Raw genomic sequence first — 18,599 nt, forward strand, 5'->3', positions numbered from 1 at the left:
CCTTGGATTCTATTATCATTATTATTTATCAATTATTATTTATCACAAGAAGTGTGGTTTCCCAGTGGAGCCGTACTTGCAGAAACATCTGTTAGTGACTATCTGGAGACTTAAAAAACATCTGTTAGTGACTATCTGGAGACTTAAAAAACAGACTATATGAGTATGACTCTACTGAGGTGTAGCCAGCTAGCAGTCGTCTTCAATTTATTCAAAATGAAAGGTTAAAAAAAAAAAAAATTATAACATTAAATAATTAAAACATTACACATGTAGGCCCTACAGCTCAATTATTAGATTTACTTTTATGTACTTTATTACTCTATTTAACAACACAACTCGACGGTACAAAAATGAAAATGCCGCGGGGTCATGGTAAAAAATAAAAGAACATATCAATTGTCCGTTTGCCCGAATATTAAACCCACCCACCATAATATACCCCACCCTCAGGGAACGCCCGTGCATCATTGTCAAGTCACTAGTCAGTCCATTCCCCTCCAGCCCCCAGGCCGCTCTTTACCGCCCCGCGCTGAGCCCCCGTCACGGTCGGGTGCCATCCGTCGACTTGTCTTGACCCCAAGTCGAGTTGTCTGACGATTGAATAAATCATCTGTCGCGTTGTCCGAACCGTCGAGTTGTCTGAACCGTCGACTTGTCTGCCATCCGTCGACTTGTCTTGACCCCAAGTCGAGTTGTCTGACGATTGAATAAATCATCTGTCGCGTTGTCCGAACCGTCGAGTTGTCTGAACCGTCAACTTGTCTGAACCATGGAGGAATAAATGTTTATTCCTCCATGTCTGAACGGACAAGTTGTCCGACGGACGAGTTGTCTGGTCTCGGGGCCGATAAGTCAGTAGACCCAGAATCATTCTTCATAGAGCAAGTACAAATTACAATGGTGTGAAATCTATCTTAAAACCTCAATCTTACTGACGTTGCACTCGGTGTCATAATGGAATTCTGCCCCCAGATAGTCTGTCCTCTATGGTAAATTAACATGGGCTGAACGAAGACAATTAAAAAGAGGGCGCTATCAGAAGAATGTGTACACAATTCGCCTTACGAGGGGACATAATATCCGGAGATAGGGACAGAATTGACCATGACAATTCTAGGAGCAAGAGGTTAGCTAGCCCACCTTGTTGAGCTGTTAATAGCTCCGCTTTTAACATCGGTCTCATCACTGTCGCCATCCATGTAATGGCGACAGTGATGAGACCATAGAGGTAGCTCTATGGATGAGACCGATGTTCAAAGGGAAGCCATTAACAGCTCAACAAGGTGGGCTAGCTAGAGGTTAGCGTTTCTCAAAGAGATCTATCAGAGAAACAGAGCGCCCGTTATCGTTCGTTCATTACAAGCGTGTACAGTTTTTGCCGTGCATAATCGGAACGTTGGTTGTGTGTGACCGCGCAACACCAATGGTCTTGGAACCAAGACTACTCACATCCTGAACTCGACGAACTTTACAGGTCAATTGGCCATCCAAACCAAATTCTTGTTTCTCTAGAAACGTAACCTTAAACTTTATACAGACAAATTAACAGTAATTTTTCCCATACATAACCACTTCGTGACAATCAGTACTATGGGACATGAGGTTTGTGTGGTTAGAGCAGGTCTCCCCACCATACGCTTCGGATTGCGCCTCCACGAAACTGTCCAACAACGAAGGCCTTGAAAAAAGGCTACGCCATGGGCTGCATGCATGCGTTTTCAGTCGTATGTTACAGCATCCTTCCTCAATGGCTACAGGAACAAGACGGCAATCTACATGAAATTGATATCCATAAAAGACTGGTTCCTATTCAAACAGCTGCCAGGTAAACACATTAGGGAAAGTAATAGAGCTATGTAAAAGAATAGCTCTATGGGGAAAGTCCAACTTCCTGAGTTTTCCTGGAACCTCAGACCAGAGAAGAAAAAGAACGTTGTACCACATTTGATCCTCTGTGTTGACTAACTCGGTACTGCATTTTTTCGGAGTACATCGTCAAAATCATAGAGACAAGACAGAGTCTATCGTTAAGGTAATTGAATATTAATTATTTATACATGGAGGAATGTGTGGTCTACTCTTATTTAGCTATTATGAATGTATATTGAATGTTAGCCCTGGTGGTAGGACGTCATTCAGTCAGTGCCACTGCACTGACGTCCTGGGTATAAAGGTTCTTTACATTACAATGCGAACACAAGTTTAACTACAATTTTCTTTATTTTTTACCTGATTTGAGAAGCTGAAATTCCGTTCATATATTCATAGTGTCCCTCACTATATTCTCAAAGAGTTCACAGCTAACAAATATATCCATGGAAGAAATTATATCCAAAAATATGTCGAAGTTCTGCACTAGCGATGTTGATCATCGTGTACCAATTGATAGTGTGAGCCCAAGTGCGCATGGCTTTGAGTACAGTGCATTATCTTGCCGCTATTCGCCGTCAAAACAGGGAAGGTGCCGTTAACTCGCCTTCAACTCCTCCTACATACATTTGAAAATCAAGGAGGCATAAAATCTTCCAGCTCAAATAGAATTTTTATAATTTTCGGGTTGAATTTTGGTTACAAATATCAAGTTTTTTTTCTTGTAAAGAAAATAAAAAATTCTAAGCGTGCAGCAAAAATGCCGCCGTCTTGGTTTTTACATTGCTTCTTGTACATGTGCGGACAACAGAGGGCGCTTTCCTGCGCGCGTATATTTTTTTTCTTGGGACGGTTAGCATGCGCTAATTTATGGTAAAATGTGGCCTCATTTGTCCTAGGAAAAAATACGCTTCCGGCTCATGGAGTCTTGGCACAAGATGTCAATGCTCGGTATCGCATAGTTCTGCGCTTTGAGTAAATTGCTCACTGACTATTATCCATCTGCTTAGTGTTTGGTTAACGAAGGTTGACAGCGATTTTGGCTGCAAATAGTAGGCCGCCAGTGATCTGTGTGCAAGAAAGTGTTTACACGGAAGTTAGTGCACAACGTGGGATCGGAACACGCTAATTTCAATTTTCTTTTCACAAAATATTAACACCAAAGGAGAACATTCAACAATTTTAAATAATGCGAACTTTGAGTTCCAACTGCAAGGAACATGTGAGTAAAAGTTCAGTCTCCCGAGTAAGGTAGAAATATTTTTAACAGATTTTTGAAATTTTGTCGCAATGGTACGGGACCTTGATACCCAGGACTCTGTTGCGTTGCCTGCAACGGAGGAGTCCAACCTGGGCTAATTGAATGTGTGGTATAAGATTTGGTTGTGTAGTACCATAGAGCAAGGAAGAGAACTGGAGTTATTGATGGCAAACGAAAGTTAAGTGTTTTCATTTCATGTTATTTTTATTTCATTTTATTTGCCAGCAAACATAAAAAACACACAAGTATTAAAAAATTGCACATCAAAGATTTACAAGAAAAAGCAATACAATGGTTATAAAAAGAATACAAATTATGTAAAAACACTAGCAAATTACTGAGAAACCTGGCCTGGCCGTGGACAGATACAAGAATTGTTTAGTGTTCAGCTATCAACGACGATTTGCTTATTACCAAGTAAGTTTTTATTCTTAACAATTATTTTGAGTAATTACCAATAGTGTCCAGTGTCTTTAATTTATTTCTCATCAAAAATGACATTTCAGCCAGAAATATTTCATTTTCAAGGGATGTTTTCTACTATCATCATCAATAGACCGTGCAAGTTTTATGTAAATCTGTGATCTTCACATTTTTTTCTTTCTTACCAATTTCTTTAACGTTCCTTTAATATGTCTTATCTTAGCTCCTGGTAGTTGTTAGAGAACAATGGCGGAAACTTCTTCTAGTATGAGATCAGGTGCAAATTCCATGGCCTTCCAAATAATCCAACAAAGCGAACTAAAAGATCGCACAAAGATTGGAGCTGGTGGATTTGGCATTGTGTATAAATATAAACATGATTCCTTGGGAAATGTTGCAGTGAAAAAATGCAGGTAAAATGTCATTGATAATGGTAATAATAATAATAATAATAACAATAATAATTAAAACATTTGTAGAGAAAAGAGAAAATACCCCCAAGATATATTTTCTCATTCCCATGCAGGATGTAGTCTTCCCCTAATGACCTATGAATGGCAGGAAATCAATCAAATTTTCTTGGAACACGATTTTGCACGTTAATTACTTACACCCGTTTACCAATAAAAACCTTTGACGCGCCCTTCTTGTGGACACAAGATGAGTAGGAAAACTACTTCACGCCTGTCTCGGGCCTGGAATCTCATCTTTGAAAATGCAAGGCCGTTTTCTTTTTGCAACTTGGGCACTTCTCATCGTTGGTTCGAATCCCACCCGAGTAACATGCCTGTGATACTTTTTCACAAGACTTAGGAAAGTACTGAGTATACAGTGCTAACATACATCGGTGTACGGGTAAAAAACCAAAATTAAAATTAATATTGGGCACTTCCATTGTAAAATATTAAAGTCTATTGGAAAGTGTTGAAAGGGCACCGAGGCCAATACCAGGGGCCTCTCCAAAGCCTTCGTGTATAATTCCAGCTCTGCTACAATGTACCTTAAAGGATTTGGGTACTTTTTCAAAATGTCCACCGATTTACATTAAACAATACAGGGTTTGAAGATAATTATAGTGGAAAGCTTCCCTTCAAATATTACTTACTGAGGTGCTGTAGTTTTTGAGAAATGAGTAAAACAAGTCACAAAATAATTTACGTCTTATGAAGATGAAAATTGTTTTAGCATGTAAAATCCCATTAACCAGTTAGGATATTATACCATAACTGGTTAATACATTTTTACATGCTAAAACTGAGACGAAAATTATTTCTTTTACTCATTTCTCGAAAACTACAGCACCTCAGTAAGTAAAATTTTAAGGGAAGCTTTTTACTATTCTTATCTTCAAACTGTGTCGGTTTAATGTAAATCTGTGGACATTGTGTTTTGTGTTAGGAAACAGTATAGACCCTTTAAAGCCATTATACACTTTCGGTAAACAGTATTGTCCAAGTCCCACACTTCGTGTATCACAACTTATATATAAAATAACAAACCTGTGAAAATTTAGGCTCAATCGGTCATCGGAGTCGGGAGAAAATAACGGGAAAACCCACTCCTGTTTTCGCGCGTTTCGCCGTGTCATGGCATGTGTTTATAATAAATCCGTAATTCTCGCTATCGAGAATTGATGTTGTTTTAATGTTTTCTCAAAAAGTAAAGCATTTCATTGAACAATATTTCAAGAGAAGTCTTTCACCATTACTTTCTGTAAACCCTGTAAATTATTTGTAAATCTGTGATTTTTTTTGATTTTTTTTCTGTACCGAAAGTGTATAGTGGCTTTAAGAACTTTCTTTTTAACTTTTTGGTTCTTTTAAAAAGGTTAAACAGTCAATTGGAAGTGGATAGTCTGGCCAAGCCTGGCTTAAACAATTTCACTGTCAAAATACTAGGCTGGATTGAGCCAACAGACGCAGATATACACTCTTATATTGTGATGGAGTACATGGAATACGGGTCGTTGAAGGATTTCTCCAGAAAGCTGAGGCCAATTCCAGACTCTCTGAAGATCAGGATGGTTTCTGAAGTCATCGAGGGTATGCACTTTCTACACGATAAGAATATCATTCATAGAGACCTGAAGCTGGAAAACATATTTGTTGGGAAAGAGTTCTCTGTGAAGGTAGGTAAATTAGACGCAGAATAAAAGCAAGGGGGTACATAGGCCTAATCGCAGACTCCTTTCCTTTGTACACTACGTATGTCCTTTCGTTCCCCCCCCCCCCCCATATAACTAAATCCCACTAAGTCCCATTTTTTACCGATCTGTTACACATTTTTTAGGGCTAGGGGGTACAGGGACAAAAAGTAACAAAATAATAATGAACAAAAAAATACTACTTTGTTAACCATCATTAACTATTAACCATTCGTTAACTGTTTACAGCTGTAGAAGTAATGCATGTTTTTTTAATCGTCCTTTGTGTGCCAAATAATTATTCAACAACTTAGTCTTGCCCCTTGCATTGCCACACTTTTTAATTGTCTGATCTTGTTTGTTTGTTTGTTTGTTTGTTTGTTTGTTTGTTTTTTTAGAAAGCCTCTCGAAAAATTTCTTTTAGGCAATCCCTCAGGCCTGTATCTCTGTTTCAGAGGTGTGTTTGTGTTTTGTCTTTTTGTTCATTTATGTCTTGTTGCCAGGGCCCAAGTTCATAGAGCTGCTTAGCATAAAAATTTGCTTATCATGAAATTTCTTCCTTAAAAACAGGATTACCAACCAAATTTCCACATGATTTTCAGGATAAGCAAACAACAGCTGAGTACCAGTAACAAGCAATATGCAATAAATTGAAATTTGGTTGGTAATCCTGTTTTTATCAAGGAAGAAATTTCATGCTTAGCAATTTTATGTGCTTAGCAGCTCTATGAAATTGGGCCCCGGTTATCATATATTCTCTTTGATCAGACCCTGTAAAAGCGTAGGCTTCCTGTCTGCGACCTCCCCATACTGTTATTAAGTTCTGATAATTAGTTTTTCCCTTACATTGTACACATGGTATGGAAATAAACTTGAAACCTGAAACCCGATGTTGACTTTTTCCTACGTGTGTTCCCCTGTTGTTTTCTAACAGGGCATTGAATCTTTATCAACAGGGAATCTTTATCAACAAATTTTTCTGTCTTGTAGATAGGTGATCTTGGATGCGCAACTTGGAAGTCTGTCGCAAATCTCACTAAAGACACTCCAGGAACGTTTACACATATGGCTCCTGAGATCCTGAAAAATGTTAATGAGCCAGCAACAAAAATGTCCGATGTCTATAGGTAAGATTTCATATCATTTCATTGAGTGGGTGCGCTCGATTAGCTTCCCTGTGTCGACCCCGCGGTGTTCTTTCGGTTGAGCCCCTGACAAGAGCTAATCGAACGATCACTCACCCTCTCGTGGTGACGGCATGCACCTCCCATCAGCCCCAAGTGACCCGCACCACAAGCACGTCACTTGGGGCTTACCCGGGTGAGCCCCCTGGACTGACGTCAAAGCTATTCAAATTTACCAGGGGCAGGGTAGGGTTGACCCGGGGAAGCTAATCAGACGTACCCATTGATTCTGGTTGTTGTGAGGTCAAGGACTCTCCGAAAAGCGAACTTAATCACTGTGCTAGCCAAGAACCCAACGGAGAGAAGACATAGGAAGGAATATTTTGGAAGATAATGATGTGTCCTTTAAAATATTTCTTGAGGGGTGCTGCAATTTTTGAGCAATGAGTAAAACAAGTCTAGAAAATAATTCTGTGAGCAGAGCCATGAAATTGGACCCAGGTCATTTAAGTAGGCAAGAGGAAGGGGGAAGGCAAGGGGGGGTGGTGGGGGGGGCAAGAGGAACGGGGCAAGAGGGAATGCTACTGTGCCAAGGCAGATTTCTCTATACAAACCATACAGCATTGTCCAATGTTGAATACCGCCACTCATCCTGATCTTTATGATTTTGTTTTCCCGATGGATTTAGTTTTGGAATAACTCTATGGGAATTGTCCACTTATGGAGATCCGTTTGAAAGTAAGTATTTGATACTAAAGGTTTATCACATCATAATATCAAAGTCCTATATAGCGCACGTATCTACCAACAAGGTACTCAAGGCGCTGGCCCTTCTTCATTTATTTTGAAGAAGGGAAACTTCATTTTCTTCCCTTTAGATTTTATAGATTATTATTTTTAAATGTGTTATAATTAATGTATTTAAAACGCCTTTTTATCATGATTAAGATGCACAAAATAGCAAGCATGTAAAGGTTGCTGTTTTGGAGGGCCACAGACCGGCTAGCATCCAAGAAGATGTGCCACGCATTATTAAAGACATGATGGAAAGAGCCTGGCATCAGGCACCAGACAAGAGACCTACATTCCAAGGTAAGTTTATAGGGCCAGACTATTTCAGGGTTCTTTTTTTTTCTTTCTTTTTTTGTGGATGGGGGGTGTTGGGGTGTTTGTTTGTTTGTTTGTTTGTTTGTTTGTTTGTTTGTTTGTTTGTTTGTTTGTTTGTTTGTTTGTTTGTTTGTTTGTTTGTTTGTTTGTTTGTTTGTTTGTTTGTTTGTTTGTTTGTTTGTTTGTTTGTTTGTTTGTTTGTTTGTTTGTTTGTTTGTTTGTTTGTTTGTTTGTTTGTTTGTTTGTTTGTTTGTTTGTTTGTTTGTTTGTTTGTTTGTCCGTTTGTTCGTTCGTTCGTTCGTATGTCGTTCGTTCGTTCTCCTTCGTTCCTTTCTTCGTTCGTTCGTTCGTTCGTTTGTTTGTTGGTTCGTTCGTTCCTTCGTTCGTTCGTTCGTTCGTATGTTCGTTCGTTCGTTCGTTCGTTCACTCATTCGTTCGTTTCCTCAAACACAAAAGCTATTTTGACAATCTATACATCGTTCGTTCGTTCGTTCGTTCACTCATTCGTTTGTTCGTTCGTTCACTCGTTCATGAAACCAAGAATGCCTCATAAGTGAACTTAGTCACTGCAGCTGGCGAGCAAGCCTGAGGAAACTTGTGATTAACGGTGCTTGTGAACCAGAAACACCAGGGTTAACCCCTACTCTTTCACAATAAGGTGTTCTGTGGTCTTTTATGTGCACTGTCAATCCTAGTACACTGGACCAACAGCTTAAAGGCACTGGGCACTCTTGGTAATTACTCAAAATGATTGTTAGCATAAAAACTTACTTGGTAACGACCAATGGAGAGCTGTTGATAGTATAAAACATTGTGAGAAACGGCCCCCTCTGAAGAAAGGTAGTTTTTTAAGAAGAGGTAGTAGTTTCTCACTCAAATAATAAAAGACTTCAGCTGAAGCCTTTTATTGTGCATCTAAAAGCACTGAAATTTGTGGAGCAAGGGTGTTTTTTCTTCAATATTCTCCTGCAATTTCGATGAACAATTGAGTCCAGAGTCTTTAATTGTTTCTCTTGGGAAGTTAGAAATTACATTCAACATCAAAATTCTCTGCCATATTTAAGGAATATGATTTTTCTTTTTCTGCACAGAATTAAAAGAGGAGATTGCACAAGAGTATAACGACAATTACAAAGAGGATGTTCCTGCTGCTCTTTCTTTATGCTACACAAAGTTAAGTCTCGCACAGAAGAAGGTAGTTTATTACTTGTATTCTTTTTTAACAGAAACAGAATTGGTTTTTGCTAAACAAAATAGTTGCTGGCAGTATAAGTACTTTATGTAACCCACTATATACATAAATGGACAAACCTGTAGAAGTCTGAGATCGAATTGGCCATCTGGGTCACAAGAAAATAGTGTAAAAACGAATACACGTTTTGCTTGACATCGATGCAAAAAGAAAAATGAATGAAATGCTCACTGAGGAACTCCAACAGGAACTTAGTTGGGAAGAAGTTGATGATTAAAGCACATTTTTACGCAGTCTACAAACTGACAAAAACGTAGTGCTAAGTTTTTTTATTCAAAGCTTTTTGAATCTGACGATATTTGCTCCAAGTTTCTAACTGCTGTTGTTTTCTAACAACGGATTTACTTCTGGAAACATTGCTCTTGGATTTTCACTTTCTTTTATTTTCCCTCAAAAACTTAACGACTAATGAAGTTAAAACTTCTACAGATAAATTGTATTACATACATCTTCATTCACAGTGAGTAGGGATTCATGTCATGGCCAAAAACTTACAAAAAGTATCAAAACCCTTTAATATCAAATACTTAACGTTCAAATGGATCTCCACAAGTGGACAATTTCCATAGAGTTATTCCAAAACTAAGTCCATCAAATCATATAAAATACTTAACGCTCAAACGGATCTCCAGAAGTAGACAGTTCCCATAGAGTAAGTCCAAAACTAAATCCATCAGGAAATCAAAATCATAAAGACCGGCAGACGATTTCACGTAACTTTACGCAACTGCGTAAGTCCACCTGCGCCCTGTTTATGGAGCAACTTGCACCATAAACGTTGCGCAAGTGGACTTACGCAGTTGCGTTAAGTTCTATGAAATCGGCTGCAGGATGAGTAGCAGTATTCTAAATTGGACAATGCTGTATGGTGTTTACAGAGATCTGTGCAATGGCACAGTTAAGCGAGGCAATCAGCGAAACAATTTGTTCATTGCTTTTTTTTTTCATTGATTTTTTTAAGGAGGAGGAGTCTTGTAAGGAGAATGGGGATACTCCAGATTCACCTTCAGCGGAAGACAATTTGTCCATGCTTGACGGACCTAGGCTTGGTCCACTATGCTCCTACAACATTCAGAGAAACGGAGGCGTTCTTGAAAAGATATCTGTGCCAGTGTCGGATACTGGGAAGGGGGAGTTACCAGGAGTCACCACAGCCTTTGGCAAATTGGGCATTGTTGGTACGTAGAACAAGTTATCGTTTAGAGTGTTTTACTGTTTCTGCAAATTTGTTGCGCGAGTGTGAGCTATGTTGAGTGATTGACGATACTTGACAAAACAGCGTAATTGGATTCCACGCAGATTATAGACCTTTTCACGGTATGGTCATGCTCCATTACCACTCAATGTAACCAAACTGAGGCTGGGCGAAATAATAGTCTGGTGCCATGCGCAGAGAATGTTGGCATTGATTACTGTCATTGGAAACAGGGAACATGACCAAGATTGTAACTGCGTGATAAAGTCCTATAGTTCTCAGACTTGCGCAATGATGGGAAACTTGAGACTTTCTGCCTATAACAAAGAGAGGGCGCTCTTCACCAGGTAATGTCAACAATTTAGGTATAGGAGAAGCTTGGGAGTGATGGTCAGCGACAACAAATACCTTGTGTTTTGCGTGTTTTTGTTTTTGTATTTGGATTGAGCCCAACTGTATTTTGTTTTCCATAATACAATGCCAGCAGTATAAACCAAACTGTTCTTGAACAGGACGTACTGGACACGAGTTCCCCCGAGGATAAGAAGCGGTGTGTATGAGTTTTGGGTGTGTTTTTTTTCTAGGGTGATTAGCAAAATTTCCAAACTAAAGACCTACCAAAAATTTAGAAGAAATCTGAAGTTTAGTTGTCTGACCAATGTATCTGATTAATTTTCAAGAGGCGGAGAGACATCTAAATATTTTTTGAGTATTTTTGAATTTTTAGCATTTAGCCTTGGTTACTATGGGAGTTGTGCACCCTTACCTGGTAGGTCTGCTGCCCTCTAGTGACAGAGCTTTCAAAAAGTCTCCCATTGCGTGTGTTTAGAATGACTCAAAGTAAAGGGCGTGTATCTGCTGCCACCATTGTCACTCTCAGAGATTGTAATTGAGCCTATTTTTGTGTGAATTATTTTCAGAGGGAAGAGAAGCTGTGCAACCTGTGTCTGATAACATGAAGGCAAGCTGCCAACCTTTGGAAAGTGCCTCCGCCCCGCTTCTCACAGCCGGAGAACCAAGTGAGTTTACTCTACGCATTACAGGCAAAGTCTGCCTCGATTGACGTCACGAACAGCGCCCTCTCGGGTCGGGGTCTACTCTTAAATTTGTAGATAACATAAGAACTGATTTTTTAAAACCTTAGTTAACTGTTTATTCACATTCAACTCATCAAAACACATATATTAGTGACAAAAGCTTTATTTTGAAAAAATACCACTTCCAGGTGACTTTAAAGGCAGTGGACACTATTGGTAATTACACAAAATAATTATTAGCACAAAACCTCACTTGGTAACAAGTAATGGGGAGAGGTTGATAGTGTAAAACATTGTGAGAAACGGCTCCCTCTGAAGTGACGTAGTTTTCGAGAAAGAAGTGATTTTCCTTGAATTTGATTTTGAGACCTGATAATTAGAATTTGAAATCAAGCATCAGAAAGCACACAACTGCGTGTGACAAGGGTGTTTTTTCTTTAATAGTTATCTCGCAACTTCAACAACCAATTGAGCTCAAATTTTCACAGGGTTGTTATTTTATGAATATGTTGAGATACACCAAGTGAGCAGACGACCGATTGAGCTCAAATTTTTACAGGTTTGTTATTTTATGAATATGTTGAGATACACCAAGTGAGAAGACTTGTCTTTGACATTTACCAAGTTTTGGGGTTCACATTCCTCGAGCTTACGAGTTACAACAATTAAGTTAATTTATGAGGCATTCTTGGTTGCGTTAGTAGATATAGAAGCAGTATAGAAGTAAAAATTTTAAATTGATTTGATTTTTCGTCTAATTTTCTCACTCGAAGGGATACCTACTCAAGAATCACATCTTGGAAATCCAGAAACATCGAAGAACTTTTCATTCCCGAATCACCCGCAAAGCCAACACCAGGTAAGATATGAGAAAAGAAAGTGTGTAAGTATTTAATATCATAAAGAATTTAAGTACTTTTTGTAACACGAAACACAGTGCCCACAGATTTAGATTAAACTTACACTGTTTGAAAATAATGATGGTAGAACGCTTACCTTAAAATATTACTAGCTGAGGTGCTGTAGTTTTTGAGGAGTTAGTTTAAGCAATGTGATGAAAAATTTGTTTTACATGCTAAAATAAGTTTTGTCTTGACAGACGAAAACTATTTTGGTTAATTTTTATTAACTCATTTTTCATTGCAGACATTATTCAAATTTAATTTGCTTGTGTGCAGACGTACTCAATGTTACTTGGCGATCTGTGCTTACACAGCTAGCGCAGAAATTTGGCACTTACACATGCACAGTAAGTGGAGAAAGATGATTGTAAGCACAGAATTGGTCGGTAATCAGAGGCTTGAAATTGGGCCTAGATAGGTAGCAAAACATTCAAACCGGCGGCCCTTGTGGGATGGGTCTAGTTGCAAACATGACACCACACAATATATCATAAATATGCAAATTAATATTAGCATAATTTAACTTCTTGCTTTATTTAATACTTGTGTATGTGCAGACTGGATACAATCCCCAGCTGAGTAATCCCTCCACACAACAAGGCTCATGGGGTCGTCAAGGCCCATGGCCGCCTCAACAAGGCCCATGGGGTCATCAAGGCCCATGGCCGCCTCAACAAGGCCCATGGGGTCAACAAGGCCCTTGGGCGGCTCAACAAGGCTCATGGGGTCAACAAGGTAACCCCAAAACTATAAAAAAAATTCCAAAATATCCCCAATAATAATAGTTTAGGAGCTACATTCTACAAACCATGAGCTCAAATTCTGAAAATCTGAAGCCAAGTAACAGTAAAAGTGTCCCGTTTTCAATAAATAGATGGTCTGAAAGCGAAACTGAGACTGAATGAAATCATATTTACAGAAAAGGTGTCAATTGTTGTGTTGCAGAGCTTCCAACAGACACCATGTATTATTTTGGAAAGACCTTTCAAGCTGTTGTTATGGTGTGTCTTGGCTGAGCGGTTCAGGGCACCTATCTCCAGCTCTGGTGTTTCTTGGCCCAATTTCATAGAGCTGCTTAGCACAAAAATTTGCTTAGCATGAAATTTCTTCCTTGATAAAAATGGGATAACCTACCAACTTTCCATTTGTTACTAATTGCTTGTTACTGGTATTCAGCTGTTGTTTGCTCATCCTGAAAACCATGTGGAAATAATATGGTTGGTAGTCCTTTTTTTATTGAGGCAGAAATTTCATGTTAAGCAAATTCTTGTGCTTAGTAGCTCTATGAAATTGGGCCCTGGTCAACAGAGTATGGGTTTGAATTCCGGAATGGCACTTGGTGTCCTTGAGTAGGATACTGCACCATTTATATTTTTATCAATATTGTGTAATTTTCAACTGTCATTTTCAAATTTATATATATTTATATTTATACAAAGTTTTTAATGATACCTGTAAGTGGCGGCTATCCGCTGTTGGATATCAATTATAAATCAAATGAAATAAAATAAGTATTATTGGTTTGTCATTCAGACCGGGCATTCGCTAGGATTAATAGATCTCGTTAAAGAATGCTGATAACTGAAGAGTAGAAGTTAACCCCAAATTTTTTGGTTCACATAGCAAGCACCCTTGTATATAGGTTTCCTCAGGCTTCTTAGCTACAATGATTAAGTTCATTTATGAGGCATCCTTGGTCGCATTCGCATAAGTATAGTAATAAGAACGATAAATTGATTTTATCACTCACTTCTAATTTTCTCACTCCAAGGGATTCCTCATCAAACATCGAACAACTCTTCATTCCCGAATCAATCGCAAAACCAATACCAGGTAAGCTAAAAACAGGTATGCAACTTTTCAGCTGATCAGCTGATTTCCTCTTTTTTCTTCAAAACAATACCATAATAAACTGTAATTTTGCAATTAGAAAGTTACATGTCTGTATAAAAAGAAAGTGAATAAATATAAAATATCTTAGAACACTGAACTTTTCCGGGAAGAAAGATATTTAACACGTGAGAGCCTGGGACAGGAACCTAATAAATCTGAACAGAACTAAAGAAACAAGAGACAGAAGCAAACCAAAAACATACTAAGTTTTCAGCAAAAAACTTAAACCAGAATAGTAAATCACAAATCACCCCCTATGATTAATCCTAAGTTAAGTTAGATACTTTTGCAAAAGAGGCCCAATTTCATGCCACTGCTTACCGTAAGGAAAGAATCGGCGCTTGCAAACAGGGCCGAATTTCATGTTTCTGCTCACCGTAAGCAAAGAACCGGCAATTGCTGAAGCAGGAAATTCCTTTTTACGTCAAGTGTATTACAAGGATGAGATTGTTCAGACTTTTGCCTGAATTCAGACTTTTTATGTCGGCCTGGTTAAGAGAATCAGACAATATTTGTTGCCTCAAAAAAAGAAATACTGCTCATTGGTCTGCTTCTCTAGTGCTTTGGATACTGTTTCCAAAAGCCCCTTGGAATCTATAACCCCAGGGGTTACCAAATGGTAGAAGTGGCATCATTTCAAAATACATTTGAAATTGTATCCAAGTTTCAGACTTTTTTATTTAGTAATGACTCTCACCTATGGTATTATTAGGGGGTTACTTATTAGGGAATTTTGCTTTTGTTCAGGAGTACCGGTGCTCCATGTTAATAGGCATTCTGCACTTACACAGGTAAAAAAGTTCAAAAGTAGGACGGCCATTTAGTTATGATCCCAGTGGCGCTAATCCGTATTCATATCTTACGAGGATGACTATAAAATGACTGCCCATCAACCGAAGCAGTGGATAGGTTGCCCCTTTCCCAAGAAAGCTTTGCTTTTATTGTACTTGTCAGTATGAATTTGTATCCTGTCATATATGTTCCGATAAGGTGAAACTGCCATGGCCAACGTTGCGACGGACCTTGTTGCAAACATTATGACATCACACAAGTTCTCATAAATATGCAAATCAATATTAGCATAATTTAACTTCTTGCTTTACTTTATACTTGTGTGTGTGCAGACTGGATACAATCCCCAGACGAGTAGTCCCTTCACGCAACAAGGCTCATGGGGTCCACAAGGCCCATGGGGCCAGCAAGGTGAGCCCAAAACTCAAGGAATATCCCAAATATCCTAAAAAACAATAATTATAATCATAGTAGTTATTACCAAGTTTCATTAAGCGCACATATCCACCTTGGTGCTCAAGGTCCTATTACCGGTGCATTAAAAACTATTTTAAAAAAATTTTAAAATACAAGCTTTTTACTACCACTAATTTATACCTTTTTCTCTTACCCTTTCTTTTGAATATTCGCATCGACACACTCTCAGGATTTAACCTCAACGTCTCGGGTGACGGACATAACATTGTCTTTGGTGGTTCAGGGACTACAGTTACAATAAACAGGCATGAGAATACGGGGGGGAAAGGGGCAGGAAGAGGGGACGACTCATCTGCTTCCAAGAGCTCCGAGTCTGACATCTTGGACCCAGAAGTGCAGAAGACCATGAGTGAGCAGAAACTTTATTGTTTATCTGGGGTTTTTTTCTCCTGAAGACGAGCTTAGTATTCTGTTTGAAACATGGGTCCATGGCAATTTCACACGATGTAAATTTCAATTTCTTATTACACAGTTGTGATTTCATTCGTAATGACCAACGTTTAGAAACCTTGTGTGGAACAGGCTTAAGAAAGGGAATAAAAGAGTAGTTAACTCAGTCTTAAAAGACCTTACAGAGTCGTGGCAATGCAATAGAGTACATGAAGGGAAGACTTGTCAAAGCATTTTGGATGATTTTGATTTTGTTTTCTAAACTCTGTAGAAATGTTGATCTTGTGGAATGTTTAGTACTGGAATGTTTATTACTGACTTTAGTTTATTGTTGTGTGCAAAATATTTCCTTCAAGCAATTTGTCGGCCGTGTGTATGATGCACAAATTTGAAATTTCTTGTAATTTCTTTATTTTTTTAAAATGTAGATTCCAAAGAGATTCTTGAAGAGAAACACATCAATACCTTGTCTGGCCACATCGGCCTTAGATGGAAAGAGCTTGGACGCGAGTTGAAGCTGAGTAGTGTCAAGATGGAAAATATTGAGGTTGATCATCATTATGAGGGTCAGCGAGAGTGGGCTTTTCAAGTCATGTTGGCATGGATGAGGAAGAAAGGCAGAGCCACAAAGGGGGAACTAGCAACAGCTCTTGTGGCCGTTGAGCTGACTGAAGTAGCTCTGAAATTAAGATAAATCCCACTCTAATGTCTTAGATTTATCTGAAAAAAAAACCTGAAAGGCACTGGACACTATTGGTAATTACTCAAAATAATTGTAAGCATAAAAAACTTACTTGGTTAATGAGCAATGGAGAGCTGTTGATAGTGAGTGTACAATGTATTATTCATTGGGAGAAACGGCTTCCTCTGAAGTAACATAGTTTTTGAGAAAGAAGTCATTTTTACTAGAATGTTTGAATTGAGTAAGACACCTCAGCTGAGGTCTCGAATTCAAGGCATCTGAAAGCACACAACTTGTGCGACAAGGTTTTCTTTTCCTTCCACGATTCTCTTGCAGCTTCGACGACCGCTTTAGTTAAAAATTTTCTCAGGTTTGTTATTTTTATGTATATGTTGAGATACTCCGAGTAACAATACTGGTCTTTGACAATTAGGGAGCGTCTCAAAAGTCGGAACGGTAGGAACGTTCCTTTTGGATCGCAAGAGTATCCCCGCCGCTTTACTTGGACCGGTCCTTTGGACCGCCAGAGCGATCTTTTGGATCGTTCCAAATGCGTGACCGCGTCCAATCTCATGTTAGAACGTTCCTAATGTCATGATGTTGCGATCCTGCGGGCATATGCTCGTGATCCATTGGATCGCGGGCATATGCCTGCAGGAATGGTTTTTTGCGCTAGGAACGTGCCCAACTTTTGAGACGCTCCCTTACCAAAGGTGTCCAGTGTCTTTAGGAAACACAACAGATAATTAATGACTGAACAACCAAAATTAGGGAATATTTGATTGTACACGCTGCAAGTTGTGTGTTATTTTTCACCACTTTCTCCCGATTCACACAACGGATTAAGGCAACATTCATCACAGGTGTTTTTATTAATGTAAATGGTTGACGGCACAAAATATGAACATTGCCTGCGAGTATGCGTCGCAGCACCTTGTAAACCCTTATAAGTTGCTACAAAATTGGGTCTCAGAATTTATAACTTCAATAACCTATCTGTCTGTAAAAATGTCGTGTAACTACTAAAGCGCCTTGAGTACCTTTTTGGTAGATACGTGCGCTAGATAAAACTTTGATATTATTCATATTCTTGGGGGGGGGGGGTACTTGAATATCTCACATAAATTTTCTTACAAATATAATCTCGTAATATTTGTTGTACTAACTTAACTACTAAAATTGTGTTTCTTGAAATTAACAAATTTCAGAAATTTGAAGTTCAAAGACAAGGGATAGTTTTCTTAACAATTAAAAATCATGTAAATTTATCAATATAAATAATGAAAGTACTGGTATCCATTTATTATTTTTTTTGACTTAACTATAAGTTTTTATATTAATAATTTCATAAATTTTAACTACAAAAACAAGCAATAGTTTTATAAACAATTACAAATTATGTATTTGCATCAATATGAAAGTACCTGAATGCAATTTTGTTGAAGTTTTTTTAAATTTAATTTACCATAAATTACAATGCTTGAATAAAGAATTTGTTAATGGTAAATTTTGCGAGGGTTCTGTGATCTGCTGCAAAGGAATACCTTTTGATGTTTACTCCGTGACCAAATTAACCCACTATGTCAAAAGAGCACTGGTGTGCTGTTGATTTATAAAACACTGTTAGAAACGACGTAGCTTTAGAGATTCGCTCGTCCCTAGCGCCTTGCTTTAACCAAAGGCGCTGGGATGGGCAAACGTATCATGCACCGTCATTGGTTTAATAATGCACAGTCCCATCATACATCACGCTCACACTGCGCCATGCGGTGCATACAATGACGTACTTCCTGAACAAGAATCTGTGCAAGCGATTGGCCCATCCCAGCGGTCCTGGATAGACTGGCTGCTGGGGCTGAGCGAATTTTAGAGACTGAAGTAATATTTCACACCCCCCCCCAAAAAAAAAAAAAAAAAAAAATTATATATATATATAAAATATGTATATAAAAAATGGGTTAGTCTTTGGTATCTGAATGCACCCGATACATTTAAATGCAATAGGGTTGGATTTTCATTCATTATTTACTTCGATAACCAATTGAACCA

The 18,599-nt window shown here is 38.5% G+C and overlaps 1 protein-coding gene across 1 annotated transcript; it reads left to right on the top strand.

Moving 5' to 3' along the window:
• Nucleotides 1-1,827: 1,827 nt before the first annotated feature.
• LOC139950474 (uncharacterized) lies at nucleotides 1,828-17,666 on the top strand. Its single transcript, XM_071949165.1, has 15 exons — nucleotides 1,828-2,035; nucleotides 3,780-3,969; nucleotides 5,384-5,684; nucleotides 6,690-6,826; nucleotides 7,512-7,561; nucleotides 7,772-7,915; nucleotides 9,022-9,125; nucleotides 10,144-10,360; nucleotides 11,298-11,396; nucleotides 12,188-12,273; nucleotides 12,874-13,051; nucleotides 14,088-14,149; nucleotides 15,334-15,412; nucleotides 15,648-15,827; nucleotides 16,297-17,666. Exons 2-15 carry the CDS (start codon nucleotides 3,803-3,805, stop codon nucleotides 16,560-16,562), a joined length of 2,070 nt encoding a protein of 689 aa, XP_071805266.1. The 5' UTR covers nucleotides 1,828-2,035; nucleotides 3,780-3,802; the 3' UTR covers nucleotides 16,563-17,666.
• Nucleotides 17,667-18,599: the final 933 nt, after the last annotated feature.

The sequence above is a fragment of the Asterias amurensis genome, chromosome 18 (genome assembly GCF_032118995.1).
Source record: "Asterias amurensis chromosome 18, ASM3211899v1".
NCBI classification, from domain to species: Eukaryota; Metazoa; Echinodermata; class Asteroidea; order Forcipulatida; family Asteriidae; genus Asterias; species Asterias amurensis.